This window comes from Hemiscyllium ocellatum, chromosome 3 (assembly GCF_020745735.1).
Source record: "Hemiscyllium ocellatum isolate sHemOce1 chromosome 3, sHemOce1.pat.X.cur, whole genome shotgun sequence".
Classification (NCBI taxonomy): domain Eukaryota; kingdom Metazoa; phylum Chordata; class Chondrichthyes; order Orectolobiformes; family Hemiscylliidae; genus Hemiscyllium; species Hemiscyllium ocellatum.
Genome location: NC_083403.1, coordinates 50,446,678 through 50,472,796, shown reverse-complemented (window position 1 = coordinate 50,472,796; position 26,119 = coordinate 50,446,678). Strand labels below are relative to the sequence as shown.

Here is a 26,119-nt window from a genome sequence, read left to right as displayed (position 1 = left end):
AAGTTGTCAACAAAGGAATCCTCTGCTAACTGGGAGGCAGGAAGACCTGAAATCACTGGGGCAGCAAATTCCTTGCAAGTAAAGATAGAATATCTAGATTAAGGCTGCCTATGTACCAGTGCAAGAATAGGGAAACATTAAACAAATACTCTAGTAATATTCACTGTCAATTATTAAATTTAATATTGAGATCTGAGGTGCAGTTTAAAAAAAGTACTAATCACCTTGTTAAGTATTCTAACTTTGTAGATAAACAATGGAAACACATTAGCTGTGGTCTTTCTGTCTAGTATATAACATTGAAAAACAGTGACAGACTGTGAGGTGTCTCTATCACCCTTCACAGTGCACAAAACTGTGCAAGACAGTGAAGCCTAGTGGGGTGAAGGGGGTTGTATCAGTATTCACTCGGGTAGATGGGATGTGGTAATCAAGAAAGAAAACAAAATTCTAACTTTCAACCGGCCTGAGGAAGGTGTATTTCGGATAATCCCTTTTTATGTGCAGATGAACTCTTTTTGCTAACTTATGCCTGTGCTAGTTAGATACTTTGGTATCTGCAAAATTAATGCTTTCCTTGAGTGAAATGGCTTCCAATTTTTAATGAGATTGTGCTTCCTGCTGTTTCGGAGAGTCGAATTATCTTATATGTCAACTCCAATTCAGAAGGTAATGTTACAACATACATCACCTAATAAGGAATTTAGTTAGAATGGGAAAACAGCCCCTCAAACAAAAAGTAGCCCTCTTGAAGAACCCCTGAGAAAGAAATATGTCATGCCTTCTTGATAGTTGTCTGATATCCAGTAATGCTCATCTAGCATGGGAAAAGAGTAGATTAGAATTTTGAGTCTGCATTTTCCACTGCAATTCTTCATGGGGTAATTTATCATTGTTTGAAGGCAAATGATTTTGCAAGATAAAGATTTTCTCAGTATCAGCCATGCCACACTGCAACAACATCTGGAGCCACTGTACTTGGCCCTGTCTACCGAAGGCAGGTAACCTCCAATGCAGAGTGAAATCACCACCAGAAGGCTGAATCCATGGTCATTGCTCACTGGTATTGCTGCTACCAAAACAGCATGAATCCCCCGATCAGAGACTCCAGCTTGGACTGTTCAGACTGACATTATTTGGTATCTTCCAGGATTTAAATAAAACCTCCTGGGCATTGACGCGAACAACTAAGTTGAAAGTTAGGACTTTCTGTTTTCTTGTTTGATTAGCACATCCCATCAAACCGATTGAATACTGATTCGACCCCTTTCCCACAAAGCTTGCACAGTTATTTGCATTGTAAAGGATTATAGAGATAGCTGACAGTTTGTCACTGTTTTTTGTTAGATAGAAAGTGAGAATATGGACAGCAAATTTCAACAATTCACAGCAAGGGCTATTGGGTATATTTCTATTTAGATCATGAGCTACATAACAAGAAGTGGAGTATCAACAATTTTAATGTGAGAATAGTTGTGAGCAAGGATCTCTGAAGTGGCAAACAAAACCTATCCCCAAATGTTGAGCAATGTATAACACTATGTGGATACTTGTGTGTGCGTGCACGTGGCCTTGTCAAACATTTAGTGAAGTGCATTTAATCTGACTTTAAAAGATTTTCTTTCCTGAGGATCCAACAGAAAAAAATCCTTTCTGTCACTGCATAGAAATGAACTGACCATCAGCTAGATGATAGGAAATATCTATTAGGACATTGTCCCCTCAGGGTTGATAGCATGAAGTAAAGAATGATTTCTGAAAATAGATGATCCTGTTGAGTCTAATGGCTTTTTCATTTTTTGAAATATAATATTACTGTAAATTCAAGTTTTTGGAAGGAATTTGTTTCCGAACAACCAGGAAACATGCCATGCAAGGATTTTAAAGCTTATTCTTTATGTACTCTGTTCCTGACAACCTGCAAGTTGAACACAAGCAAAAGCAAAACTGTAAGCTTCTATCAATCCAGACAGAGATTAAGACACTGAATTCTGTGTGTTGTGAATGAATTGTGAACTGTATTCAAAGATTAATACATACAACAATTGGCAGCACAGATTTGAGGATATTTAACATTTTCACTAATCTAACTGACCTAGATATGTCAGATTTGCTTTGTCACCCATTCTGTATCAAAACATGAGGGCAAATTGTTCTTGCGTGATAGATTTAAGTGCTCTGATGTATCCTCAGCTTGATAAGTATATTTGCAGATATGATGTTTCCACTTTCATGCCTATTTTGAAGTTAATTGCATAATTTAAAAAGTAAACGAACACAACATCTGGAAACATTAGATTTCCTCTTCGTTTAGATAAGTTTAAGTCAGCTACAAATACTCAGGACACTACCTTCACAATTGAAGCTTTACTGATAGATTGCATTTATGGTGTCTACTTAATCTCTGACTGCTGTGTTGCAACCAGAGTAATTAATTATTCTTTTAAACATCTGTGACAAATCCTTGCAGCCTTATCCGCTTCACTGTTTCATTTGAAGGAGAAGGTTGTTGTACATTTTGCCCTTTTATAGTTTTGAGCTTGTTTACTGTAGGGACTGGAAGTGATGTATGAACGCGGAAGTTGAAAGTCCTGCCCATGAAAACAGCCCTTCACATTTTTGAGGGGGCCGGTAGGGGTTGGCAAGGGCACATTCCATGAAGACAGACTGACCATTTAAATCATCAGCTGCCCGCACTCTTATATTATGTTAGTAGCCTTGCAATGTGAAACCGAAAATGTGCAGAGTAGACCTGTTAAGAGCAAATCTGGACTTTGTGCATTTCTTTGAATTGTCAGAATTAGGTACTTCATTTGGATATATAATCTTCAGACACCTTTGGTGACATAAATTGCCTTTCAGAATGTTAAACTTGTCGTAAATGTATGTAAAAGTGTATAAAACCATTAACTGTCAAGCTAATTGGAAATGTTTAAATCAAATCTGGGATAGCACGGTGGTTCAGTGGTAAACACTGCTGCCTCACAATGCCAGGGACCCGGGTTTGATTTCAGCCTTTGGCGACTGTATGTGTGGAGTTTGCACATTCTTCCTGTGTCTGTGTGGGTTTCCTCCAGGTGCTCCAGTTTCCTCCCACAATCCAAAGCCGTGCAGGTCAGGTGAATTGGCCATGCTAAATTGCCCATAGTGTTCAGGGATGTGTAGGTTAGGTGCATTAGTCAGAGGTAAATCTCGAGTAATAGGGTCGGGGAATGGGTCTGGGTGGGTTACTCTTCGGACAGTTGATGTGGACTTGTTGGGCCAAATGGCCTGCTTCCGTACTGTAGGAATTCTATTCTCTGAAATATCAAAGGTATCAAGAGGGCATGTCAAACACTCTTAGGGAGCTGTCTGGATAATTAGAAATCCCTGCCCTTTAAATATGGGGAATGAAGGTCTGGAGTGTCTAAAAAAAGGTCATTGCTGGCTGTTTTACTCTGATGGATGCCTGAGAGATGCTATTACTGGATTCCTGCTGCCTGACTTATTTCTTAACCAGTCATTATTGTAGCAGGGAGCCTGACATTTCAGTTGGACAACACCTCCAGCTGGATTCTTTGAAATGGAGCTATAAATGAATTCCAGTGGTTGTAATAGGAAACTGCACCTGTGAACAAAGTTTGTTTAAGGCATGATACAGGTAAAAGAATGTAAATGTAGTAAAGTGATCATTATGAATTCTTTCATGCAGTGAAGTCTGTATTACACACTTATAATATTTTTCAATTTCATGTCCATGTGTCCTGAGGTTTGTCCACAACTTGTGAGCAAAAATCCAGGACTAATTGTCACAAAGGTCATGATGTTGTAATTCAACGTTTGAAAACAAAAACAAAAGTTGAAAATCTCAAAAGTGTTAATTGCTATAAATTCCCAGCAGGTTAACCAACATCTGAAAAAAAGTAATAACATGATTCAGTTCCGGTGAAGTGTTCCACAAAAATTTGATTTGTTTTATTGTGGGAGTGGGCTTCACTAAATAAACCTGCACTATAACACACCAAAGAAACTTCACATTATGATAGGAAGGTACTGCGTAGAAGAGATACTAAATAATCTATGTGTCCTTTGAGCATTTTGATCTGATTGCCTAACTACATGGGCTCAATTATGCTTAGCTATGTTTTCCTGTGGTAACATGGAAGATTTTCAGGAAATGTTAACGAAAGTAATTTTATAATTTCTTGACATTAGGTAAATAAAGTCCTGAGAACCCATAATATAAAACCTCACTGGATGTTTGCTTTGGATAACATCATTCGCAAGGCTGTGCAGACAGCTATTACCATTCTTGTACCTGGTGAGTCATTGTTGTTCCAGCAGGTGTCTGGGCTACTGAAGAATTCCAGTTTCAAGTATTACTAATTGTATTGTTATACTGTTATGAGTTCATCTAATTAATAATTTCAGTAGTACCAGCTGGTATAATAAAGAATCTGTTGAAGTGCTGGAATGTGACTTTTTTAAAAATGCATAATTTTGTGTACAATCAAGTAAGCTAATTAAACAGAAATACAACGTGTGTAACTAGTGATAGATTCATTTTCATTGGTGCTTCTCTTTCGAACTTGAACAGACGTTTCAACTTCTGCCGGGGTACTTTAGGATTCAATACTTGTAGGATCCATTCAAATTCTTCCATCACTTCCCTATTGAATAAAAAGGCTGTGTTATAGTACGATAAAATGGATCTCTTGTCAAGTTGTATTAGTTGAACGTTTCATTTTATTTCCTTACTCTAAAGCACTACATCAGATATTGATCCGACATAATTCATGTCTCACTGGAGAGAAGCTGAATAGAAATAGGAAAACTACTTCAGAATACAACCAAATAGATTTCAAACATCCCTGTGCCGTCCCAGTGCTAGCACAATTGATCTAAACCTTTTTTGCACTTCCTTTAAAACTGTGTCTGTACTTCTCCCTATTTAGCCTACTTTCTTGGAGCTATAAACCATCACAACATAAAGGCTGACACAAAGGACTAAAAGACCAAGCATTAAGTTGAAGTGGATTATTAGATCTATAATGAATAACCAGTATCAATAGTTGTTTTCAACAGGAACTTCCTCAAGTCTTTTCCCATTTTTTTTTTGCTTGATTGTTTTTTGCCATTGCTTTGGTAATAGACCATCACAAACCCCTCAGAGACATGCAGAAGCAATTTCTGCTGAAGTTACAGTGGCTGGTCACCAGAATACCTGAAAAAGAATTCTGACCTTTCTCGTCATTTAATTGTGGCAATATTATTCTTACAACATTTACTATGTAAGTCAGGCGTTGTTACTTTGCAGGCTGAAAGTGTTGGTAATTACCCAGTTTTGCATAATATAGCGTGCACCTAAATTTTCCTGTATTATTTTCAAGAAACTAGAACTGAATATTCCATTGTCTGAAAGTATCTAGTCAAAAATTAATTTTAACTTAATTTGAAGTTCAGCAGTTCTTCTTTTAAATGACAGAACTGTCATTTCTAGATAGAACTGTAATGGATTGATACGGTATGCTATCAATGTCTTTGTATAGAACTGAGACCACATTTCAGCCTCGCCTCTGGGAGTGATGCTGCAGACCAAGAAGAAGAAGCAGATGATGAGGATGATGAAGACCACAACAAGCCTATTCGTTCTCAAACTCGGCGGCCAAGTGCTGTGCAAGAGGACCCAATACCAACTTCTGGTGTTAGTACCCTGAGTTCAACATTGTCCCATGACTCCCAATATGTACACAGGTCCTTGAGTATGCAGTTGGGAAGACTTAAATTAGAAACCAGCAGGTAAATCTCAATATCTCAAATTTGTTGATAAAAGTTTTGTAATTTTATTAAGTCCGGTCTGATATGATTTGATTTGCACTCTTTATGTTGTTACCTGAACATCTTCAGTTCCCATTTGAAAAGACAGGCAATATCCTCAACTGTAGATACTTGAATAGTTTCAATCATGCTATAGTATTTCAGTAAAAGGTGTTGTTATGCACATCCAGTTGTTTTTTGCACTATAATTAAGATGCCTGTGTCAGAGAAGGAAAATTTACAAGTTGGTGTCAGAATGGAAATCTTCCTCCACCAAAAGCAAACATTTCTGGAGGAATTCAGCAGGCTGATCAGCATCTCTGGAGCAGAAGCAGAGTACATTTTGAGGCCAGTAACTCTCCTTCAGAACATTCAGACTAAAGCTGAAGAAGAGCACTGGACTTGAAATATTAACTCTGCTTTCTCTCCACAGCTGCTGCCTGACCTGATAAGTTTCTTTAGCAATTTCTGATTTTCTTGGTTTATGTTATTGGAAACTTCCTGCCTGATTCAAAATTATCCAAATTTCCCAGTTATTGTTTTGAGATTATGACGACTGTGGATATGGTGATTTGAATGCCCATTATCCAGCTTCCCCTCCCATTTAGCCCATATCACAGAATCATACAACATGGTAGAAGGCCAATTAGCACATTGTCCCTGTGCCATCTTTTAAAAATGATATCTAATTTCTATTAATTCCCTGCTTTTTTTTTTGTTGCACTGAGGAATTTTTCCTTCAAGTGTTTATCCAATTCATTTCTGCAAGTTGCTATTGAATCTACTTCCATCTCTTTCATGTACTGAATGCCAGATTACAACATCCCACTATGTAAATGTTTTTTTCATCGCACATCTGTTTCTTTTGCCACAGTTTCCTTAAATCTGACTTTTCCTTACTGACCCTTCTGTAACTAGAAACAGCTTGTCTTTAAACTCCATTAAAATCATTCATAATTGAACAATTTCTGTTTTGTGAAGTGATCTTGAAGACCTGTCTCTCTAAACTCCCCTTTTCTAAATTCCATCTTTATGGGATCTATTCTTTGTTGGAATTGATTATTTGATTACCAAAATTACAATTGAGGACCTGTCATGTTTGAGATTAGGGGAAATCACTTGAAGTAGAGGTTTTTCTCTGCATCTTCCAACAGCCACACAATATGGTGTGATATTGACCGGGTAAATGGCACAGAATTAAAAAGTATGACTGCCAACCTGATTGGCATCATCATCACCTTTTATAAAAAGTAGTGTCCAGAATAAACAACCCCACTTGTCCATCTGCACAAAGGCTCTTTCTCAGGAGGGAGCAGTTGAGAAATTGATACCGATTGATCATTAAGCTTTAATTTAACAGATCAAAATTAACAACAGTTAATTGCAGAGGTCCTCAAGTCTCACAAGGCAGGTGAAGGCGATATTTAATATAATTGTATTAACAATACTATACAGGTATATAAATGTGTGTGCTGAATATGTGGTTTATCTAAAATCTATTAAGATGGAATGTGCTTGCATGGTCGGCAAAAGGTAACATATCTTGCACTTTCCAAAAAAAGGAAGAATTTCAATTTGTGTTGTTCAAACAAATGTGCACCAGGGTAGAATTTATATTTAGTGCACATGTATTTTGTTCAGCCTTAGAAGCTAGTGAAAAAGTCCAAGTTAAATATGGATTTTAAAATTGCTTCCTAAAATGCAATTCACAATGTTACAGATTTCATATTCTTTCTGTAGGCTTTTGGAAGAGCTTGTTCAGAAGGAAAAGGATTATCAGGTTCTTCTTCACCAGGCTATTGAAGAAAAGGAACAGGAAATTAAATTGCTGAGATTGAAGTCACAACCCATAGGTAAATCTTGAGCAAGATGAACCCCCACATAAAAATATTACACATATCTTTATTTGCCAGGCGCTCTTTAACATTTTTATCCTTTTAAACGTTAATTTTAACCTGCTTTTAAAAAGGTATACTTGAAATAAGTCCAAACTCAACTTGGAGTAAAGAGGAAAGTGTTGTCTGTATTAGGATTGTTTCTTGAATAGGAAGGTACTGAGGAGAGCAACAAACAAGCCTGCTTCACTCTGATTTCATCAGTAGCTGCAGTATGTAACCTGCTTTCATCAACAAAAAACAAAATGGAAGGTTTTTTTTAAAATGATGGTGAATGAGGAGAAACAAGAGTGCTTATGGATAATTGATATCCTGGCATTGATTTGAAACATTTTTCAGAGGTGGCAATGTGCCTTACCAATGCCTTGCTGCTGGTTTCAGTTTTAACCCACTGCTTAATGTTCAGCACATTGTCACTAAGAAGCTTTTCTATCAAATAATGATATCATATACGAACTGAGGGGCTCCACATCTTCTGTTCCACAGAGGTTCTCATTAACCTGTGTTACAACATATTTCTGGAACCCAGGACCTCTGGCCCAGAGATAAGGACACTACCATTGTGCCACAGGAGCTCCTAAACTTTCTTCAGTTTTTTTTAATCAACCTGTTCAAAGCTGTCATTACATCTATCTGGAGCAAGCAGGATTTGAACCTGGGCCTCCTGTCTGAGGGGCAGGGACACCACCACAAGGATCCATGAAAGACAACTGGTGGTGAATTTAACCTGAAGGGCACCACACCTCTGGTGAGGTTGAGAAGGCAGGATCTTCATGGGAACTGAAGGCATGTTGTTACCACCACTCAGCATTGTAAACCAGCCATGCAGCCAACTGAGCTAACTGACACCCTTTAACTGACTTTGCTGCAGGAGTTCCATATGGCTATTATTTTTTAAATAAATCTATACAGAGATATTATTATACAACTCTGGAGCAAATGGGATGGCAACTCAGCCCTCCTGATCCAGAGATAGGAACACTATCATTCCCATGCAAGAGCTCTCGTCTGTTTGAGATACATTTAATCAACCAATTCAGACATATTATGACACACCTTTAGAATAGGTAGGACTTGAACCCATCAAGCTCAGTGATAACAATACTATCTTTCTTCCACAAGAGTCCTGTCATCCCCTGCATCAGATAAACAAGACGACTAATGGAGGTCTTACTGCAACTGTAAAAGGTGCTGGTGAAACTACATCTGGTTTTGGTCCCCTTATCAAAGGCATGATATAATTTCATCGGAGGCAATTCAGAGAATTTTCATTAGAATGATCCCTGCTATGGAGGAATTGTCTTATGAGCAAAGGTTAATCATGTTGGGAGTCTACTCACTGGAGTTTAGAAGAGTGAGAGATGATCTCCTTGAAACATTAGGAATTCTTAATGGACTTGACAGGGTAAATGCTGAGATATGTTTCACTTCATGGGAGAGTCAAGGAACAGAGGGAATAGTCTTAGAATAAAGAGATGAAGAGGAATTCCTTCTCTCAGCAGGCTGCATATCTTTAGAACTCCTTGCTACAGAGAGCTGTGGGGCAGAGACCCTAAGCTCGATTGATTCTTGTGGAATCCAGGGTTACAGGGCAAGGGGCAGGAAAGTGGATGTGAGGAATGTTGGATCAGTCATGAACTTAGTGAATAGCAGAGCTGGCTCTAGGGGCCAAATAGCCTACTCCTGTATCTCTCTCTTATAGTCTTATGGTCTTTATGCTGCAAGCAAGAGAACTGGATCCAGCCTACAGTCAACTGAGTCACCATACTACAAAATGAATTCCGTTTGTTCTTATGAATTATAATTTGACTGTCCTCTCCTTCCTCAATCTGTAATATGGTTTGTGTGTGTTTTTAAGGGGAAGGTTGGACTTTGCCATTTGTGGAATTCATAATTTTTTTAACCTACATCTCTTTAAGAATAATAAAACTAATCTCTTTCTTGGTCAAACTCAAGAAAATCTGTCCAATTAGTTATTTTGTGATCATGATGGGTGAACAATGCAATACGCAGTGAATTAGCAAGTATAGCCTGTTCAAACAAAAGCCAGTGGACAAAAGAGAAGCAAAAGCAAGGAGCCATTCAACACCTGCCCAGCTGATCATTACCATATTAATTTCTATGGAGCTATTCTTTTATACTGTTAAATGTTCACCAGACATATGGTAAAATTATCATGTATCTCTGTAAACATTATTATGTTGCAATTCAAGTGAACCAGTTGCAAATGACAGGAGTAACAAAATTAAGCAACAACTTGCCTAGCATATTTCAAGTAATAAAATGTCTCCAGAGGCCCTTCACATGAGCACCAGAAAAGAACTTCTAATACTGATCGTCATGTAAGGAGGCAATGGGCCAAATAACTGAAAGGTTGATCAAAGAGCTAGATTCTAAGAAATGTCTTATGGGATGAAAACAGGAAAGAATAGCAATGAGATGTGGGAAGGGTTTTCCAAAGATTGGGAATTATGCATGACCACAAATGGGAGAGCAATTAAAATTCAGAATGCACAAGAGGCCAGAGTTGGAGGAGCACAGATGATCTGAGGGAAGTGGGTTGCAGGAGGAGATTATAATGGTGGGTCCCAATTCCCAGTGAAGTCACTCTACCTCCAATGCTCTCTGCATTCACTGTTGAGTACCCCTCCTTGAAAATTATTATTAGTCACATCTTCTGCTTGTTCTTTCTTTGGTTATTTTTCATATTATCTTTGTACCTTTTGTGAACACATTTTAGAGTTTTTTCTGTATGAAAGGTAAATATAAATTGCAAGTCATTATTGTTCTGCTACAGCTCAAATAAATTAATATATAAAATGGGCAACTGCAGGAGTTGTCAACCATGAACAAACAAAATAATGTTGTGAAAGCTTATCATTTTACACTCATCAAAACAAGTGTAGGAATGCCAAATTTCAAACAGTCACGACAGTTTGTACCATAGGAATATAGCTGGCAAGTTGACTCTGATTACCTGAGGTGTTATCATGGAAAAAGCAATGGGGAATTATAAACTCCTCCTGCTCCTGGATGTTTTTTAAAAAATGATGCAAGGCTGACATATTCCTTTAGTTTTGATAGTGTGGTACTGGAAAAACACAGCAGGTCAGGCAGCATCCGAGGAGCAGGAGAATCGATGTTTCGGGCAAAAGCCCTTAATCAGGAATGAGGCTGTGAGCTGAGGGGATGTCGAAATAAAGTCGGCCAAGGAGCCGAGAGAGTGGTTTATTACACCACAGTTCAATGCTGAATAGTAGCACTGATTTACTGAGTCTATTGTTCAAACTTTTGTAAACTTTGCCTTTCCAGGACAATTTGAGGTAATCAGGATATTTTTCAGATAGGTACTTTTGGCGAGATATTGATGACTTTTGGCCCTTTCAAGAATTTGCACAATATGAGGTGAACAATTGTCTGATCTGGAGATGCCTTTTTTAAAAATGCATTAGTCCAGGATTTATATCTAACCACAGTGAGAAAATGACAGAGAGTTTCAAATCAGGAAGGTATATGACTTGAAGGGGAACTTTCAAATGGTGGTGTTCTTCGGCATCTGCTACCCGTGTCCTTCTAAGTGGTCCTGGGTTTGGAGTGTGCTGACGAAGCAGTTGTGGTAAATTGTTGGAGAGCATCATGTAGATGGTAGTGCTGCCACAGTGTATTACTGGTGAAGGAAATAAATATTTTTAAATTGGTGATGGGATACCAATCACATTGGCTATTTTATCTTGGTTGATGTTGAGCAATTTGTATGGTACAAATACTATCGGTACAAACCTGAACGGTAGCCATGTCTTGCGAAAATGGGCGTGGACTGCTTCAGTGTCTGAAGAGTTGAAGGTAGTGCTGAATATTGCGCAGTCATCAATGGACATTTATTCTTCTGGCCTTATTAAGGAAGGAAGGTTTTGTGGACAGGACAAACCTTAACATGTTTTAACATTGCTGGGTAGCTGTCTGGATTGTACCTGTGCTGATACAGCTTGATTAGAGGCAATGGCTACTTCTGAAGCATACATTATCAGTACTACTACTGGAATGTTATAAAGCCCATAGCCTTTGCAGTGTTCAGTATGTAGTAGCCTTAAGCTATTTCTCGATATCATGTGGGTTGAATTGAATTGTTGGAGACTATCATCTGTGATCCTGCGTACTTGAGACATTCACACAGCACTTTGAACAGCAGATAATTGCAAGGGGTTTGGCCCTGTCTTTTGTAGTGGTGTCCGTCTTATTGCTGTCCATAGACCAATGGGATGGGGAGGCAATGTCATAATGTTTTTGTCACTTGACTATTAATCTGGAGACCCAGGTCTGGGGGACCAGTATATGAATCTGACTATAGCAGATGTGCAGTTTGTTTTTTTAATAAATCTGGTATGAAAAGTCTCATGATGACCATGAAGCCATTGTCAATTGTCATAAAAATCTATCTCGTTCACTAATCCCCATTAAGGAAGGAAAATTGCAATCCTTGCTTAGTCTGGCCTATATATGACTTGAGACTAACAGCAATGTGGTTGACTCTTAAATGCCGTTTCAACTAATCTAGAAAGCCACTCGGTTACATCAAACCACTAAAATATCTGCAAGAAATTAGACCAGACAGACTGTCTGACACCAATCTGGGTACCCTAAAGACAATGGAAATGACCCAGCAGAGTCTTCCTTAGCAACATGTGGGGTCTAGTGCCAAAATTGGGAGAGATGTGTCGCAAACTAATCAAACAGCAATCTGACATTATCTTACTGAAGAAATAAGACATTAAAGACCATGTCTCAGATAACATCACCATCTGTGGATTTGTCTTGTCCCACCAACAGGACAGACTCAGCAAAGGTGATGGCATGCACTGGTACATAGCCAGGAGGAAGTTGCCCTAGAAGCCTTCAGCATTGACTCTAGACTGCATGACTTCTCCATGGCCTCAGGTTAAACATGGGCAAAGGAATTTCCCTTTAACCAGCCCTTGTCAGTTGATAAATTATAACCCCCCTTTGTTAAGAATCATTTGGATAAAGCACTAACGGTTGCAAGGCTACAGAGTATACTTTTTGTGGGGGGGCTTCAATGTCCTTAAAGAGTGGTTTGGCAGCACTGCTGGCAAAGCTGGTTATACCTGCTCGACTGGGTCAACAACAGATGGTGAGGGCTTGTCGCAGGTGCACCTTCCATGATAGTATTGGTGGGAGTGACCAATACACAGTCTTTATGGAGACAAAGCCTGTTTTCGCATTCATTACAAACACTGTGGGAAGCCAGAGATGTAATTGCTGGGCCTCTTGCTGAGATATTTGTATAATCTATAGTCACAGGTGAGGTGCTGGAAGACTGGGAGTTGGCAAACGTGGTGCCACTGTTTAAGAAGGACAAGCCAGGAAACTATAGACCGGTGAGTCTGACGTCGGTGGTGGGCAAGTTGTTAGAGGGAATCCTGAGGGACAGGATGTACATGTATTTGGAAAGGCAAGGACTGATTAGGGATAGTCAACATGGCTTTGTGCGTGGGAAATCATGTCTCTCAAATTTGATTTCGTTTTTTGAAAATGTAACAAAGAGCATTGATGAGGGCAGAGCAATAGATGTGATCTGTATGGACTTCAGTAAGGTGTTCAACAAGGTTTCCCCATGAGCAAGGTTAGATCTTGCGGCATACAGGGAGAACTAGTCATTTGGATACAGAACTGACTCAAAGGTAGAAGACAGAGTGTGGTGGTGGAGGGTTGTTTTTCAGACTAGAGGCCTGTGACCAGTGGAGTGCCACAAGGATCAGTGCTGGGTCATTTACATAAATGATTAGGATGCGAGCATAAGAGGTACAGTTAGTAAGTTTGCAGATGACACCAAAATTGGGGATGTAGTGCACAGCGAAGAGGGTTACCTCCGATTACAACAGGATCTTGACCAGATGGGGCAATGGGCTGAGAAGTGGCTGATAAATGCGAGGTGCTGCATTTTGGGAAAGCAAATCTTAGCAGGACTTATACACTTAATGGTAAGGTCTTGGGGAGTGTTGCTGAACAAAGAGACCTTGGAGTGCAGGTTCATAGCTCCTTGAAAGTGGAGTTACAGGTGGTTTGAATAGTGAAGAAGGCATTTGGTACGCTTTCCTTTATTGGTCAGAGTATTGAGTACAGGAGTTGGGAGGTCGTGTTGCGGCTGCATAGGACATTGGTTAGGCCACTGTTGGAATATTGCATGCAATTCTGGTCTCCTTCCTATCAGAAAGATGTTGTGAAACTTGAAAGGGTTCAGAAAGGATTTACAAGGATGTTGTCAGGGTTGGAGGGTTTAAGCTATAGGGAGAGGCTGAACAGGCTGGGGCTGTTTTCCCTGGAGCATCGGAGGCTGAGAGGTGACCTTATAGAGGTTTACAAAATTATGAGGGGCATGGATAGGGTAAATAGGCAAAGTCTTTTCTCGAGGGTCGGGGAGTCCAGAACAAGAGGGCATAGTTTTAGGGTGATAGGAGAAAGATATAAAAGAGACCTAAAGGGCAACCTTTTCATGTAGAGGGTGGTATGTGTATGGAATGAGCTGCCAGAGAAAGTGGTTGAGGCTGGTACGATTGCAATATTTAAGAGGCATTTAAATGGGTATATGAATAAGAATGGTTTGGAGGATATGGGCTGGGTGCTGGCAGGTGGGACTAGATTGGGTTGGGATAGCTGGTCGGCATGGACGGGTTGGACCGAAGGGTCTGTTTCCATGCTGTACATCTCTATGACTCTATGACTTCACTACTATATTCAGAAGGATAAGGGGACACCATCACCTGCAAGGTCCTCCAAGTCACTCACCATCCTGACCTGGAAATATATTGCCATTCTTTCAGTGTTGCTGGGTCAAAATCCTGGAACACTCTCCTTGACAGTATTGTGGGTGTACCAATATCGATGGTTCAAAAAGGGTGGCTGACCATCATCTTCTGAAGGGCAAGTAGAAATGAACAATAAATGCTGACCCAGCCAGCAAAGTTCACATCCCCTGAATGAGTAAAAGTAAAGATAAAACAGAGCAGTGGACACTGGAGACCTAAAACAAAAGCAGAAATTAGTCCAGAACAAAAAAAGGGTCACTGGACTGAAAAATGTTAACTCTGTTTTCTCTTCACAGATGCTGCCAGACCTGCTGAGTTTCTCCGACAATTTTAATTTTTCTTTATACGAGAAAGGATAGTTTGAGTACAATTTGTGTGACAAGCTTACAAGATGAGCAGAAGACTAGGGTCCTATTTTTAAGATTGCTGGTGAAGGTAGGCTTGTGACGGTAACCAAATTGTGTGCTGTATATTACATACTTTTTACTTTAGGTGAAACTATTATGCATTTCAGGAAGGAAAAATATAGAAGGAGCTCAATGTTATTAAGGTTTTAAATAGTGTAATTTTAATAGACTAATTTTTCAGTGCACTTTTCCCCAACTTGTCAAAATGTGTTTCTAGATGCAGCTAACGTTGGCTTTCTTTTAACTGAAGTAAACTTTGATTCTTTGTACTTTTATTGACAACTTCCTAGTTTTCACTAAATTCCTGTTTTCATTTTTTACAATAGACCTGCCTGTCCTGTCAGTGTGTCGCTATGATTCTTCTCCAGTGAACACTGGAGATCCTGAACTTATTGATTGGTTGAGAGAACATGGAGCTGATGAAGATACAATAGATAGGGTAAGAAACTATTTGTTAATACATAGGCAGGAAGCCTGTATTTCAGATTGCTCTTTTAGTGTGTTTTGCTTTAAAGTAAAGACGTTATTAGCACCAGAAATCGTGTTAAGTGTCATAAGATTCATTACAACATTTTCTGCAGCATATGTTACCTATTGGTGCCATTTTTGCATGACCTTTCTCTGACCTGAGGACACAACAAGGCTTCAGATATGTGTCCCACCATAATCTGAGATGTTCACCAGATTGACTCTGTCCACAAAATATCTGCTGGAGCTGCCACTGTCCTAAAACAACTGTCATCCAGCTGCCTTTAACTCCACTCTCCTCCAAGAGGCTGCCATCAAACACAGGGCCTGCTTGAATAGACGAGAGCTGCACCTCCCAACAAGCAGGGCGCCAGCCATTTCCAAGCTTGAAAGCTCCCCCCTTCTGGCCAGTGGGATGCTGCCAACTTCAGAGTTCAGTAATTCTCCTCCCCTCTCATCCACCCCAACACCCCCATCCCCACCACCACCACCACCACCACCACCAGACAACCCATGAGACGTCTGACTGCATCTTCCTAACTCATGGAGTGATGGCCATGCCAAAGCTTGACAACAGTCTGCCTTCCCCCAAGGTCAGAAGTCACATGACACCAGACTATAGTTCAACAAGTTTATTTGAAATCACAAGCTTTCAGTCCACTGATTCTTTGGCAGTTGAAGTTGACTTTTTTATGTTTTTTAATGCTAACTCCATTTCTAACATAGATTCCAATGGGAATCAATTCTTCACTGAGTCTTTTATATTGTATTTTTAGGATTACAACCCCAGCTGTAAGTGAGGACACCCTGTATCATCTCCAGGATACTACTATGGTGCAATACCCTATTCATCTGTGCATTAAACTGGACTATTTTTTGCTATCACCAGTAGTGTCATTGCACACCTCTCCACCTTTTCCTTTAGATATTTTCTATACAACCTGTTCTGTAGAGCAGCTATGACTTGAACCTAGGCCTCATCCCCCAGAGATAAGGACATTATCACTGCACCACAAGACGCTCCACATTTTCCTTTATATTTACTTTTACAGCAGCCAAAGCAGATGCAAAGGCTGCTTCAGATGTCCTTACTCATAATATGGAGTATCAGCATATCAACTGCAAAAGTGCTAACCAGCAGCCACTGAGAGATCAACTCTATTTTGTTTGCCTGAGATGGTGAATTGCTGAGGCACTATTACATATGCAACTCTGCATGCAGAGATAGCTGGTGTTGGATGTAATTGAGAAAGATTAAGTATGGATTCTACCACATTTGTAGAAGCAACGTTATGAATATAGATTATTAATCTTGAGCAACATTTGTTTTTCATCCAAATATCATCAATAGCTTTAAGTGAACATTAAGATAATAGTGCACGTAATGAAAGATGTGATCAATGCATGTAGATAGTGTGCTTTAATGTCTTCATACTGCTACTTCATCTTGCAAATATGATTCTTCTGTGTTAAACTAAGCTTATGTGACATGTTTATAATCATTATCATATTACTAGATAAAATAATTGGCTCAATTCTACAACGTACATAACAAAACTATTATTTTTAATGTATGCCATAATAATCATATCCGAAATGCATAATTTTTGTAATTCAGCACTTTGATGTGTGACAAGTTATTGTGACCATAAATGTTTCTTTTCTTATCTCATCATTCAGTTTGTGGCAGATGATTACAATTTGATTGACGTTCTCCACTACATGACAAGAGATGATTTAAAGTGCTTGAGATTGAGGTAATGTATTTATTTGGCTGTGCTACTGTAATGCTATTTCTAGGAAGTCTGATACCAGAAGTGGGAAAATGAGGAGTTGGTGAATTAAGAGAGAAGATTGTGTTTAAATTTTTGGGAGTACTTGTATCTGGGAACATCTATAAAGACAGAAAAATAAAGTTTACATTTTCCAATCTGACATGTTACCTCTTTATCCATTCTCAAAGATGCTGCCTGGCTTGCTGAGTACTTAGATATTTTTTATTTTTATTTCAGATTTTCAGCATCCCACAGTGCTTTGTAATTTCTGTTTAATGTGACTTGTTTTGATTTCTCTTTTCAAGAAATATAGGAACTCCATTCTAATTTACTTACAATTGCTCACTTACAATTTGGTCAATTTCAAAAAAAAAGTTACAACTCTCAAGAATCATTGGAATAGCTGTGGCACAAATGGAAACCATTCAAATCATTGTTGTGCAGGTGCAATTTAGGATGTCTTGTCTAATGGGAAACTATAAAAACTATGAAACCATTAGATGTAAGAGTAGAAGTAGACCATCCAGTCCTTCATGTCTACTCTGCCTCGAAATTAACTGATCTGATAACCCACAACTCTGTTTTTCTGCCTCTTTCTCACAACCCATGATTCCCTTACTGATTAAAAATGTATCTCTGCCTTGAATACTCTTATTGACCCAGCCTTGACAGCAGAAAAGAATTTCACAGGTTCACACCCCACTGAGAAAAGAAATTCCTCATCACTGTTGTAAAAGAGTGACTGATTATTTTTAAGTTCATGACCTCTAAGGGGACCCAAATTTAAGAAAATAATGAGAATTTTGATGATTGCAAGCCATTGGAACTCTTTCCATCAACATAGGATTGATGAGAATGTGAAATAATCAGTTCAATCATTATATTACTGAATGGCTGAGTGGGTTTGAGGGGCAGAATGATCTATGCCTGCTGCTACTTGTATGTACTTGCATATGAGTGGTAGCTAACTCCATACCCTCCTTTCTCTGTAGCCCTATAGATTTCTTCTGTTCAAATGCTCAACTCATTTCTCTTTTGAAAGCTCTGGTTGTATTTGTCCGCACCACCCCTTTCTGGGCAGTGCATTCCAGATCCTCACTACGGCATGGCAGCATGGTAGCACAGTGGTTAGCATTGCTGCCTCACAGCACCAGAGACCCGGGTTCAATTCCCGCCTCAGGCGACTCTCTGTGTGGAGTTTGCACATTCTCCCCGTGTCTGCGTGGGTTTCCTCCGGGTGCTCCGGTTCCCTCCCACAATCCAAAAATGTGCAGGTTAGATGAATTGACCATGCTAAATTGCCCATAGTGTTAGGTGAAGGGGTAAATGTAAGGGAATGGGTCTGGGTGGGTTACGCCTCGGCGGGTCGGTGTGGACTTGTTGGGCTGAAAGGCCTGTTTCCACGCTAAGTAATCTAATCTAATATTGCCATTGGCTCATTTGTAAATCACTTTAAATAGGCATTATTGGGAACACTGGTCTGTTTATCTATCTTGTCTAGACAAGATTTTGAACATTCCTTTCAAATCTTCTTTCAACCTTTTTCTGAAGGCAAAAAAGCAGGCTTTTCCATTCTATCCATATAACTGGTTCCAGCAATGAGGATTTAATTTTTGTAAATTTTTTTCATACTCTGTCTAAAATCTTCACATCATTTCTAAAGTGTGTTGCCCAAACTTGGACACAACACGTCAGTTGATGGTAAATCAAAGTTTTTTAAAAATTAATTCATAGAATGTGGGCATTAATGGCTAGGGCAGCTTCACTGAACATTCCTAATTGCTTTTGTGAAGGTAGTGAGCTGCCACCTTGGACCATTGCAGTCGAACTAGTGTTGGTACACCCACAATGCTATTAAGGAGGGTGCTCCAGGATTTTGATCTAGTGGCTGTGAAGGAATGGTAACATAGTTCCAAATGTGAATGGTGTGTGGCTTGGAGGGGAATTTGTTGTGGGGGGGTGGACCCAAAGAAATGAGCACAGAGATGAAGGTGGTGGAAGGAGAGTTCAATGGCATGTCATGCCCAAAATTCGTTAAGGTGGGGGCATGTATTCTACTTTGGGGAAACAAAGCACAGACTGGGTGACTGCTTTGCAGAACCCCTACATTCTGCCCACAGGAAAGATCTGAAGCTTCTCATCGATTACCTCTTCAACATACTACTGTGTTCTCTGGCCAACATCTCTGTCTCAGGTTTGCTGCAGTGCTCTAGCAAAGCTCAGTGCAAGCTGAAAGAATACTACCTCATTTTCTGCCTGGGAACCCAGAAGCCTTCTGTACTTCATATTGAGTTCAACAACTTTAGGGCTTGAACACCTTTCCCCTGCTTTACCCGCCCCCGCACATCAGGCCTTGTCACTACATAAGTTGCTACCACACACTACACATTGTCAGCCATTAATCATCCCCGTTAGCAGCTATCCATTCCCCCAGCTGGACTTTTAACCACTCCTTTGTCTGTCCAACTGTTTTTCTCTTTCTATGGGTTCTAACTGCCCTATCATTTATTCTCGCCTCCTTCCCACACCCCGATTTCGATATAAAAACCAATAGTTCTGAAGAAGGGTCATTGGATCCAAAACATTAACTCTGATTTCTCTCCACAAATGCTGTCTGACTTGCTGAGATTTTCCAGCAAGTTCCAGTTGACTGTATTTTTGCTAGGGCTCCTTGATGATACACATTGTCCAATGCAGACTGGATGTCAAGGGCAGTCACTGTCGCTTCCTCTCTGAAATTCAGATCCTTTGTTTAGACCAATGTTAGAATAAGTTCAGGAGTTGCATTACCCAAGCAGACATCAAACTTAGTGAGGAAGAAATTACTAAGTAAGTTCTACTTGATGGCATTGACAATGAACTCTTTGATTAGTTTCCAATGATAGAGAATAATTGATAGCAATTGCCAGTATCTTAACCATACTAGAACATCTTGGTTAACAATGTGGATAGTGCCTCGGTCTTCAGTACTATTGCCAAAATGTAATTGCAGTATCTAGTGACTTTGGCCATTTTAACATATTGTGTGGAGTGAATGTAATTGGACGAAGTGTGGCATTCTCTGATTCTGCAGACCTCAGTAGGAGGCTGAGGTGGATCATCTATTCAAGACTTCTGGTGAAGCTGGCAGCAAAAGGCCTCAGTCTTTTCTTTTGTACTGATGTGCTGGACTCTCCCATCATTGAAGATTGGTATATTTATGGGACATCCTTCTCCAGTGAGTTGTTCAATTGTCTACCACCATCTACGACTGGATGTGACAGGATTGCAAAGCCGAGATCTGATCCATTAGCTGTGAGATTGCTCAGCCCTATCTATTATGTGCTGTTTCAATGTTTGGCACACAAGATTTTTAGCTTAACCGGGTTAACTTCTCTTTTTTTAAGATATACATGATAATATTCCTGGCATGTCCTCCTGCATGTTTTATTGACCCAGCAGCAGACTGTCAATTTGAAAGTAATAGTAGAGTGTGGGATATGCTAGACTATGACATTTCAAGATTTTGGTTGAATACAGTTCTGTTGCTGTTGATGGTCCACAGCACCTTATAGACACCCAGTCTAGTGTTGCTAGATATGTTTGACATCTACCCTATTTAGCATGGTGACAGTGCCACATAACCTAATAGAGAGTCTCCTCAATGTGAAAATGGGACCATGCAATGAGAATGAGAATGAAAATGCCAAGAGCACTGGCCACAATCTTCCCTAGATTTGGGTGAGGTGCAAAAGGATTGGAAAATTATATAATTACAACTTGTTCAAAAAAGCCAAGAAGGATTAGCCGAGCAATTACAGAGCGTTCTGTTTAACTTCAGTGTTGGGAAAGCTTCTGGAGACAATTATTCAGGTTAGAATTAGTAGTTGCATGGAAAGTAGTGGGTTGGTTAGGGAGAGTCATCGAGGCTTACTAAAGAGAAAATTATGTTTAATTAATTGGATGGAGTTTTATTAAAAGGTAAGAGAATCAATGATGGAAATGCTTTAGATTTGTGATATGTGTAGACTTTTAGAAGTGCAGCACCACAGATTTGAGGAAAGCAATAGATCACAGAATAACAGGGTCAGTAGCAAAGTGGATGCAAAATTTACTGAGTGATAGGAAACAGAACGTAATGATCAATAGATATTTTTCAGACGAGAAGAAGGTTTGAGTGTTGTTGCCCAGAAATTGATATTGGGAAGCCTTGCCTTTTCCTGATGTATATTAATAATCTAGGTCTTGGTGCATAGGGATCAATTTCAAAGTTTTCAGATGGCACAAAATTTTGAAAGAAGTACAAACAGAAGAGGACAGTGTAGAACTCCAAAAAGATGGAAATAAGTTGGTGGAGTGGGCAGATCGATAGCAGATGAATTTCAATGCAGAAAATTGAGAGTTGATGCATTTTGGTAAGAAGTACATTGGAAAGCAATACAAAATAATGCATACATTTCTAATGGTGGGGGTGATAGAGGAGTAGAGGGACCTGGGTGTATAGGTGCACAGATCATGAAAGTGGCAGTGACTAAAGTATGCTGTAGTTTCAGCTTTATTAATAAGCATATACTACAGGAGCAAGAAGATATTGATTTTGTACAGGACACTTGTTAGACCTCAGCTGGGATTTCTGAGCAGCACACTATGGGGTGGGTATGAATGAAATGGAAACAGTACAGAATTGATTCACAAGAATGCTTCCAGAGAAGAGGAATTTCAATTATGAGGATAGATTAAAGAAGTTGGGACTATTTTCCTTAGAGAAAGGCTAAGAGGAGATCTGTTGGAAGTTTTCAAAATTATGAGTGAGGTGGATGGAGTAGATTTGAAAAAATGTGTTCCTTTTACAAACGGAAACAGAGGGCATAGATTTAAAGTAGTCTGAAAACGAAGCAAGAATTAAGTGAGGGGAAAAGAAAGTGTTACCGAGTAGTTAGGATATAGAATGTTCTCCCTGGAAGTGTGGTGGAGGCAGATTCCAATGAGGCATTCAAGATGGTAATGGATGAGTATCTGGAGAAAAATAATATGCAAGGATATGGGGAAAAAGCAAGAGTTTGGCACTAGGTGTTAGATGCCATGTTTTCAATGAGAGGCTGAGTCACAGGATGGTGTCAGGTGACTCTTATTTCAGCTTCATTTCTTGAGCATTAAGGCATACACAGTTTCAGAATGTCTTCACTTATACACTTCAAGCTTAGACGCAACCCCCATCCCTTGTTTACAATTGGTTAGCAGTGTTGAGTTATACCTTCATAATTGGTTCTCTGGTACAGCATCTTATGCAGTTCAACCTTGCCTCAGCAATTTACTTGATACAGTTTAACTGTTGATAGTCCTTAACCTGAAGGAATTACTGCCACACTCTACAATTTCAATATATTTCTAATTAAGCCATTCATATTACTGAACGACAAAGAGATGGAGAAGCTTGTGGTCCACCTCTGGTCCTACATGGTTTCACGATGTCTGAGACTGGTTCGAATTGTTTTCCTTTAATGCTTTTAGTGAATTTTTTTGTAAGTAGGTTTATCTATAACTACTTTGGAATCTATGTCTGTTTTTTTCTGAAGAATCTTAACTAAACACACTATTAGTATTGTAACAGATTTATTAAATAATTTGAGAGATTCACTAATTAAATGTCTTATCTATTTCTTGTGCCTTTACAGTCTCAGTTCAGCAACCTTGAATTTGCTGAGCTACTATTGTTCTACTTGTGAAGACTACATTAGGCAAATATTTTCCCAAGGTCTCTAACTAATGATTTTGAGATGCTGGGGTGTACAAAGTTAAAAATTTCACAACACCAGGTTATAGTCCAACAAGTTTAATTGGAAGCACTAGCTTTCGGAGCGTCGCTACTTCATCAGGTGATTGTGGAGTACACAATTGTAAGACACAGAATTTATAGCAAAAGTTTACAGTGTGATGTAACTGAAATTATACATTGAAAAATACCTTGATTGTATCTTGAGTCTCTCATCTGTTAGAATGACCATGATTGTTTCACTTCTTTCATATGTAAATCACAAAAGGTTTTTTTAAAAGTTACATTTTCAGATTAACTAACAATTGGCATCAGCTAGATAAGATGTTGAAGGTGTCAGCCCCCTGTGATCCCTGTCTGTGCCATAATGTTTAGACTGATTCTAATCCAAAAAGTGAGTTAACAGACTCTTACATGAATTCATGCAGTTTTTGAGCAAAATACAATGTAACTCTGCAAGTACTGTACTTTGAGCGGTGCTCCGAAAACTAGTGTTTCCAATTAAACTTGTTGGACTATAACCTGGTGTTGTGATTTTTAACTCTCTAACTAATGCCAGCCATGTTCTACTACATTTGACATGGGCAGCCATCAGCCATTTTGTGCTGCTCAGTTCTAACACAAGGTAACAATGCTCATTTGAGCTGGTGCAGGCACAGTAGGCCAAATGGTCGCCTCCTGTGCTTTTTTTAGATTAGATTACTTACAGTGTGGAAACAGACCCTTCGGCCCAACAAGTCCACACCGACCCGCCGAAGCGCGACCCACCCATACCCCTACATTTACCCCTTACTTAACACTATGGGCAATTTAGCATGGCCAATTCACCTGACCTGCACATGTTTGGACTGTGGGAGGAAACCGGAGCACCCGGAGGAAACCCACGCAGACACGGGGAGAACGTGCAAACTCCACACAGTCTGTCGCCTGAGTCGGGAATTGAACCCAGGTCTAAGGCGCTGTGAGGCAGCAGTGCTAACCACTATGCCACCGTGTCGCCCACCGTGCTGTCAGACATCTGGGATTCCATAAAAACTCCTCTGGGCTGCCTCCAACACAATTACATCCTTAAATAAGGAGACCCAAATGCATATAGTATCCAAGATGTGGTCTCATCAATTCCCTGTAAAACTTAAGTAAAACATGCATATTCTTATGTTCAGCTCCTCTTGGAGTAAAAGATAGCATCCTAAGAGCCCTCCTGATTAAATGTTGCATTTGCATACTAAATGTTTGTAATTCGTGCATTAGAATCCTTAAATCCTTCTGCACTTGACATTCTACAGTTATTCTGTGTCAGTAATGCATCACTTTTTTTATTCTTCCTGCTTTTAGCCTCTAGAAATCTATTTCTTTCTTAAATATAGTCAGTGATTTTACCTCAGCAGCCTTCAATTGTAGAAAATTCTACAGATTCACCACCCTCTGAGTAAAGAAAGTTCCATCATCTCAATCCAAGTTTTTTTTTACTAAACCACCATTGATCTACAGATCATCTAATTCTTTTTGGTCCTCCTCAATGGGGATGTTCTTTGTATGATTCCATTTGTCTGCGTCCCAACACTATTCTGTTTCTTCCAGCAGTTTCTCACTTAATGTTTGTCATTGGAATCGAGGTCCTCTACGCTTGATTGATTCATATCTATTACTGCCAGAAAATGATTAGAAAATACTATCAATAAAGTTCTGTAGATTACATTTAGCTAAGTTTTTAGAATTCTGAATTATTAAGTTTAAAAAAGCATTGAGTTTTTAATTTAAAGGAATACTTGACAGCATTCAAAAAGGAAAAGATGAAGTAATAAAATTTAATTATTTCTTTGTCATCCTTTGTTATTTCTGCACAACTGACATGTTCCATGCTTTGGATAGCAATTTTCTAATGGATCTGTATCTTTTGTTCTTCCTCAGAGGTGGAATGCTTTGCAAGTTATGGAAAGCAATTGTGGAGAACAGAAAAAGAGAATTTCCTTCCCCACTAGATCATACCTAACGAACCTGTATTGGGGCACATAGCATCATCTCTCGATGAGATACAGCACTTTAAATTGAAACAAATTAGACAGTGTAAACATATAAATTGTTAGAAGTGTGCTGCAACAAGTACTGTGTACCTGAAATGCTGACAAAATGTGTATGTGCTGTGAATAGTTTGGTCCACAACTGTGCAATTTTGCAAAGTGTTTTTATGCAAAATAACAATATTTAAGGAAGAGATTTATGAAACCTTGAATACTAGTTTTGAGGGATAATTTTTCAATTTTCCATTCCCAATGGAGACACCTGTACGCTAACAGTATATATTGGATTGTTGAAGGTCCACTGTATATGATTTACTAGTCAGTAGGAAAATGAAGTGCAGTGCTTGCCCAAAACCTAATGTATACATCTAGCAAATTTAGGCTCTGCAGAGTGTACACACTGGAAAATTATCCCTTTTATAGCAGTCACATTTAGGTTTCTATTTTGACTTGTACTAATAAATAGCGCAAACCAATTGTGTACTTTTTTTTATACCAGACATTTTCGTGTTCGTATATGCCATTTCATTGAACTACTGTTAATGTATGTGGCGCAAAACTGCACACAACTTTTTTTTAAACAATATCTGGGAATATAACCAGTTATTTTAAGATGCCTTTATACATTTCTGCGGTTGAACAATCTAACTTACATGACTAAATTTGGTAATGGTAATTTTATTAAATATTTGAATATTATAACTAATTGTCTCAGTTTGTAACCTGGGTTAAATGGCTTTATATTGTGTAATTACAGTTAATCATGTTTACTATTGTAATGGATGTTGTAATATGCTTTAAATCTTAGTGCGACAGTTTACATTCGTTACTGAACTTTGTGCCACCAAAGGCTTGTTATAAAGCTAAAGTTATGATAACCACTTCCAAAAATAAATCAATGAATATGACAACTAACTCATTTATTTTTGTTGTGAATTATTTAGGCAACTTGTATGCTGTTTCTGTTAGGAATTTATACTTGCATTATACTACATTTAATGGTAAATGTTACAGCTGTCCCTGAGAGTGGTGAGTTTAACCTGAGGGTTACCCACCTCAGATGAGGTTGAGAAGGCAGGATCTTCATGGTAGCCTCATAACCACATAATGTGTATGGCAGGATCTGTAACGAGAAAATCATTATATAGGACACTCTCTGGACTGTACTCATTATTATGAGA

The 26,119-nt window shown here is 39.0% G+C and overlaps 1 protein-coding gene across 1 annotated transcript in view; it reads left to right on the top strand.

Annotated features, from left to right (window-relative positions):
* Positions 1 to 25,827, top strand: part of map3k5 (mitogen-activated protein kinase kinase kinase 5) — a 176,496-nt gene extending 150,669 nt beyond the window's left edge. The window contains exons 24-29 of the mRNA XM_060849929.1: positions 4,195 to 4,300; positions 5,529 to 5,778; positions 7,537 to 7,649; positions 15,249 to 15,361; positions 17,071 to 17,147; positions 24,829 to 25,827. Of these exons, the coding sequence (XP_060705912.1) occupies positions 4,195 to 4,300; positions 5,529 to 5,778; positions 7,537 to 7,649; positions 15,249 to 15,361; positions 17,071 to 17,147; positions 24,829 to 24,910 (741 nt within the window). The 3' untranslated portion in view covers positions 24,911 to 25,827. The remainder of the gene's footprint in view (positions 1 to 4,194; positions 4,301 to 5,528; positions 5,779 to 7,536; positions 7,650 to 15,248; positions 15,362 to 17,070; positions 17,148 to 24,828) is intronic.
* The last annotated feature ends 292 nt before the right edge of the window (positions 25,828 to 26,119 follow it).